The 6010-nt window shown below is 57.2% G+C and overlaps 1 protein-coding gene across 1 annotated transcript in view; it reads left to right on the top strand.

Annotated features, from left to right (window-relative positions):
* The window catches only part of VOLCADRAFT_107675 (uncharacterized protein), a gene marked incomplete at its 5' end in the record, with an annotated part of 11377 nt that overhangs the window by 3779 nt on the left and 1588 nt on the right, over positions 1–6010 (top strand). The window contains 11 exons of the mRNA XM_002957420.1: positions 497–671; positions 1050–1121; positions 1223–1408; positions 1728–1904; positions 2026–2136; positions 2487–2598; positions 3056–3168; positions 3820–3927; positions 4402–4515; positions 5142–5283; positions 5612–5796. Of these exons, the coding sequence (XP_002957466.1) occupies positions 497–671; positions 1050–1121; positions 1223–1408; positions 1728–1904; positions 2026–2136; positions 2487–2598; positions 3056–3168; positions 3820–3927; positions 4402–4515; positions 5142–5283; positions 5612–5796 (1495 nt within the window). The remainder of the gene's footprint in view (positions 1–496; positions 672–1049; positions 1122–1222; positions 1409–1727; positions 1905–2025; positions 2137–2486; positions 2599–3055; positions 3169–3819; positions 3928–4401; positions 4516–5141; positions 5284–5611; positions 5797–6010) is intronic.

The following is a 6010-nucleotide window of genomic DNA, read 5'->3' as shown; positions in this document are numbered from 1 at the left end:
TGAGGATCCCCCCGGTGCTGAGGGAGGTTGCATATTGCCCCGGAAGGGGGGAGGGGGGTCCTTCCTTAGTCCACCATTGACACCCCCTGGCGGCGAACAACAGCCGCCGCCGCCGCCGCTGCCGCCATGGGAGGCCTACTACCCCCCCGAGTGTGTGTGTGTGTGTGGGGGGGGGGGAGCTGCGGCTGCGTGCTGCTTTCCTTCGGCTCACAACCTGTTCTGTCTTCCTCTTAACAGCAGCAGCAGCAGCAGCAGCAAATTCGTAGATTGCATTTACCCGAGTATATCTCTTTACCCGTATCCCCTCCCACGCGTGTGTGTGTGTGTTTGTGTGTGTTTGCATAAGGCTGCTTCCCCCGCCATATTCCCCCCGTCCCCCCCCGTCATCAATAGACCCTCAGACCCCGTTTCCTCTCCACCTCCCCTGCATTGGTGGATTCCGCCGTCCCAAAACCCTCTCCCCCCCCCTTCCCCTTCCCCGGCCCCCGCCCCGCAGTGTGCCCCGCAGTCAGCGGAGCGGTGAGGTGATTGAGCCGCTGCTGAGCGAGCAGTGGTTCGTGCGCATGGGCCCCCTGGCCGCACCCGCGCTGGAGGCGGTGGCGGACGGGCGGATCACCGTCATGCCGGAGAGGTTCGCGCGCACGTACAACAACTGGCTGGAGAACATAAAGGTGGTTTGGGGTAGGGGGCGGGGTAGGGGGTGGGGTAGGGGGTGGGGTGGGGTAAGGTAGGAGCAGCAGCAAGGTGGCTGTGGGGAGGAGGAGGAGGAGGAGGAGGAGGGGGACCAACTGGAAGGCATTGGTAAGAGCCCTGATCTGTTTGGGCGGCAAAGCTGAATGAACGGGTAAGTGAAGGTGTGGCGTGCCCTCCTCGGCCGCCTGAAGCCGGCATCCCCTCCGCGTCCCCCCCCTTCGCCCCTTCCCCCTTTTCCCCCTTCGCCCCTTCCCCCTTTCCCCCCCTTCGCCCCTTCCCCCTTTCCCTCCTCGCCCTCTCCCCCGCTCCCCCCTCCCCCTCTCCCCCCCTCCCATCTCTCATATTTCCCCACACAGGCAAGCAAGGCTCCCTTTCTCGCTCACCCCGCCCTCTTTGCTCGTCGGTATAACGTAGTTACCCCCCTTAGGGTAACTAACCCTCGCTGTGTTCCTCCCACTCTGCCCCTCTCTCTCTCTCCCACTCTCACGCACTCTCGCTCTCTCACTCGCTCTCTCACACGCACACGCAGGACTGGTGTATCAGTCGGCAGCTTTGGTGGGGTCACCGCATCCCCGTGTGGTACGTGTTTTCCTCGGAGGATGAGGCGGCGGCGGCACCGGAGGGGCGGGGGGAGGTGTATGTGGTGGCGAGGAGCGAGGCGGAGGCCAGGAGGCTGGCGGAGGCGCAACACGGACCAGGGGTGGTGCTGAAACAGGTATGTATGTATGTATGTATGTATGTATGTATGTATGTATGTATGTATGTATGTATGTATGTATGTATGTATGTATGTATGTATGTATGTGTGTATGTGTGTATATGCCTCGCCCGGGCTCCCGCCGGTGGTGGCGTTCACCCCCCTGGGCCCCGGGCCCTAACCCCCTTCCCCCTTCCCCACCTTCACCTCACTCCGGTGTTTAATTCTTTTCAAATTGGCAAATTCACTCCCTTGTTCCCCACTGTGTCCCCCCCCCGCCCTTCCTCTATACACACACGCACACACACACACACACACACACACCGCGGCGCCACAGGAGGAGGACGTGTTGGACACGTGGTTCAGCAGCGGTCTGTGGCCCTTCAGCACCCTGGGCTGGCCCAACACCAACTCCCAGGAGTTCAAGACGTTTTACCCCACGCAGGCGAGACGGGGGGGAGATGAGGGGGGGGGGAAATGGGGGGGCATGGGGGGGGAGCGATGTCAAGGTGGGGTGGGACGGGAGGGATGCTCTGGGGCCCATTAATGGCCTAACTGACGTGCTGACTGACATATGGATGTACATACATACACGCGCTCTACCCCTTCCCCTCCCCCCCCGCCTCCCCTGCCAGATGATGGAGACGGGTCACGACATTTTGTTCTTCTGGGTGGCGCGTATGATAATGCTGGGGCTGGAGTTCACGGGGCAACCTCCCTTCTCCACCATATACCTTCATGGGCTGGTGAGTGGATGGGGGGGTGAGGAGGGTGGAGGGGGAAAATGGGGGGGGGTTAGGGTCGTGTTGTGTGGTATTATGAGTCGTACACTCCCACCATCTCTCCCGCTCCCACCCATTCCATCCATCCACGTGTCTCTGTGTGTCTGTGTGCGTGTGTGTGTGTGTTCGTGTGTGTGTATGTGTATGGAGTCGAGGCGATTTCTGGATGTTTTTCTCCCCCCTCCTCCCCCTCCCGTCCTGGCAGCGGCTTCACTCGTTTGTGGTTCGTCTTTCCCCTCCCGTCCCCTCCCCTTCCCCCCCTCAAACACACACCCCCCCGGGTCACCCCACCCCACCCAAAACCCCCCCGGCAGGTCCGCGACGAGAAGGGTCGCAAGATGTCTAAGTCACTTGGGAACGTGGTGGATCCGCTGGATACGATTGCGCAGTACGGCACTGATGCATTGAGGTTCACCCTGGCGACCGGTGGGTGCTGGGGCTGTATGCAAGTATGTCTGCAAGTATGTCTGCAAGTATGTCTGCAAGTATGTCTGTATGTGTCTATGTGGGGGATAATCTGGGGTAATTCTGATGGGGGGGATCTCTGCGTGTGTATCGGGGGGGGTTTGAGGGGAATGGGCCTAGAGTTTCAGAGGAGGAGGGTTTGGAGAGGCTGCACTGAGGTACGACAGATACACACACGCCGGCGGAGGAGAGAGGGGGAGAGACCGCGGGGGGGGGAGGGGAAACGGAATGGCTTAAAAGTGTTTCTGCGTATGTGTGTGTTTTGGGGGGAAGGGGGGAAGTTGCCATCCACGGGGGGGTGTTCCTTCCGTCCGCCCCCGGGGTGGAGGCGGGTGTCACGCCCTCCCCGTTCAAAACTCGTGTGACGGAGGGCTTCAAGCGCTGTGCGTACTCCTCCCGCACTGTACGGCATGTGCAGGTACGACTGTGGGTCAGGACCTGAACCTTTCCCTGGAGCGTGTGACCGCCTCCCGTAACTTCACCAACAAGCTCTGGAATGCGGGCAAGTTTGTGTTGTTTAACCTGGACAAGGTGAGGGGGTATGTAGGTATGTAGGTATGTATGTAGGTATGTAGGTATGATGTTGTTACCGGGTGGTATAGCTTCTCCAGCGGCCCCCTTTCCCAAGGCAGTTCCCTGCTCTCCCCTGCTAGAGGGGCACCCTAATCCACTCACCCCATCCGACATGTATTCGTTGTGTTCAGCAACTCACCACCAGCATCCAACCAAATCTCGCGGATCAACGGCGCCTCAGCTTAGTTCCAGATCAGCTCGCAAGTTGATATTATCACGTCCTACACCGTCCATAAGATGGGGGGCCACCTCCCATTTCAACACCTCTCACACACCCGAGCGGTCGGCAGGCGAATTTGAACCCGGACACTCCGGGAGCAGAAGCCAGGCCTTAACTTCTGCCAGCCACCTGCCTGTATGCATGTATGTATGTATGTGCGTCACATGTGTATGTATGTATGTGCGTCACATGTGTATGTATGTATGTGCGTCACATGTGTATGTATGTATGTGCGTCACATGTGTATGTATGTATGTGCGTCACATGTGTATGTATGTATGTGCGTCACATGTGTATGTATGTATGTGCGTCACATGTGTATGTATGTATGTGCGTCACATGTGTATGTATGTATGTGCGTCACACTCCGCGTCACACTCCTCCCCCAGGTGGGTGCGTCCGAGTGGGAGTCCCTGCGGGGGGTGTCCCTGTCGCGGGCCGAGGACCTGCAGCGGCTGCCCCTGGTAGAGAGGTGGATTGTTAGCCTACTGCACCAGGTACGACGTACGACAAGGGAAGGGCGGTACGGCAGTTTCGTATGGCTCCCCTTTGGGCCAGCAAATATGTATGGGGTCGGTTTGGCTTTTTGGTGTTTTGTTGAAGTGGGTGGACGGTGCCTGTGTCGGCGCTGCGGCCTTGTGTGTGGGGCCCACAAAAGCTGCGGGCCCCCGCTTACTTTTAATCTGAGTGCCGCCGCGGCGCGGGAGATTTCGTTGGTGACTCAAACTAACTTTGTAGTCCACCGACGTGTTAAGAGTATTCAAATGGAACTGTAGACTTGGTTGAATATTTTTTAAGTGGACGTTGATTAGAAGAATGAAGTCAGGGCTTCGAGTCCCATTCGCTCACCCCCTCCCCCCTTGGGAGGATGTCGCCCGTAGGTATGTGCGGGTGGGGGTGTTTAGCCCTGTCAGCTGTTTCTCACACACTCCCGGCCGCCGTACTGAGCGTGCACCTTGGCGGCCCCCCAGACGGTGAACGAGGTCAGCGATCGGTACGACAAGTACGACTACAACGCGGCGGGAATTACGGCTTACAACTTTCTATGGGACGAGTTTGCTGACTGGTTCATTGAAGCTTCCAAAGTGAGTCGAGGCTGTCGGGGCAATTTAACCCAGGAAGTAGCATATTGGGTTTGTAGAATAAATTTTGAGGTTCGCTTCTAGGATGAATTTTAGGATCGCTTCTCGGGGCAATTCTAGGATCAATATTGGATCGCTCCTAGAATCAATTCTATGAAATATTCTAGAATCAATTCTATGAAATATTCTAGAATCAATTCTATGAAATATTCTAGAATCAATTCTAGGAAATATTCTAGAATCAATTCTAGGAAATATTCTAGAATCAATTCTAGGAAATATTCTAGAATCAATTCTAGGAAATATTCTAGAATCAATTCTATGAAATATTCTAGAATCAATTCTAGGAAATATTCTAGAATCAATTCTAGGAAATATTCTAGAATCAATTCTAGGAAATATTCTAGAATCAATTCTAGGAAATATTCTAGAATCAATTCTAGGGTTCCAATGCCCGAAGTAGGGGCTGAAACGAAGATGCTCGGGACGGGTAATATTACTGCAGACGGAAGTTATATTTCACTACGTACAGCTCGCTGACTATCGCTTTGATATGATACCCGATTTACACGACTCAGTGATGCACAACTTCCGAACACGTCATTCCTGCGCTCACCCTTCCCCCCCAGACCCGCACGTACGGTGGCGATGCGGCCGCTCAGTCCGCCAGCCGTGCCGCCCTGGTGTACGTGTTTGAGAGCGTCCTGCGGCTGCTGCACCCCTTCATGCCCTTCGTGACGGAGGAGCTCTGGCAGGCCCTGCCGCACCAGGGTAGGTGCGCCCCTTAGTCGGTACGACACTCTACTAGGTCGTACACCCTTTTTGCTCGCTCCTCCTCCCCACTGCCCATTCAACTCCTCGCCCCCCTACTTCCCCCTTTGACGCACAAAAACACAGTCTTACCTATCTCTCTCCCCACGTGGTTACTCACAAACTCGTACACACCAGCTCGAAACCCCAATCCCCCAGGCCCCCAGGCCCCATCCCTTTCCCCCCCTCCCTTACCCAGATCCCCCCCTCCCCCCTCTCCCTCTTGCCCTGGCAGCAGCTTCACTCGTTTGTGGTTCGTGTTACACCCCCCTCCCCCCCTTACCCCCAGGTGAGGCCCTCATCATGGCTCCCTGGCCCTCCAGAGGCTGCCCGGTGGACCGGTCCGCGCTCACCCACTTCGAGGCGCTCAAGGGCTGTGTTCGTGCGCTCAGGAACGCCCGGGCCGAGTACAACGTTGAGCCGGGTCGTAAGATCGGGGCCACTCTGCTGGTGGAGGAGCCGGAGACACGGAGGGTGAGGCGCGGAGGGAACTTAGAAGGGAAAGGGGGGACGAGGGGGAAGGGGGAAGTGCTGTGTGTGCATGTGCGTGTGCGTGTGTTTTACCGACCTGTGATGCCGCGCACTTCCTCAACATGTACGACATGTATGACACGTAGCGCCAGTCGTGGCCGCTGGGGACCAGAGCTCGTTTATCCGCCTCTCACCCCCTACCTTGCGTCCCCTCCCG

This window comes from Volvox carteri, assembly GCF_000143455.1.
Source record: "Volvox carteri f. nagariensis unplaced genomic scaffold VOLCAscaffold_73, whole genome shotgun sequence".
Classification (NCBI taxonomy): Eukaryota; Viridiplantae; Chlorophyta; class Chlorophyceae; order Chlamydomonadales; family Volvocaceae; genus Volvox; species Volvox carteri.
This window is presented reverse-complemented; position numbering and strand designations above follow the sequence as displayed.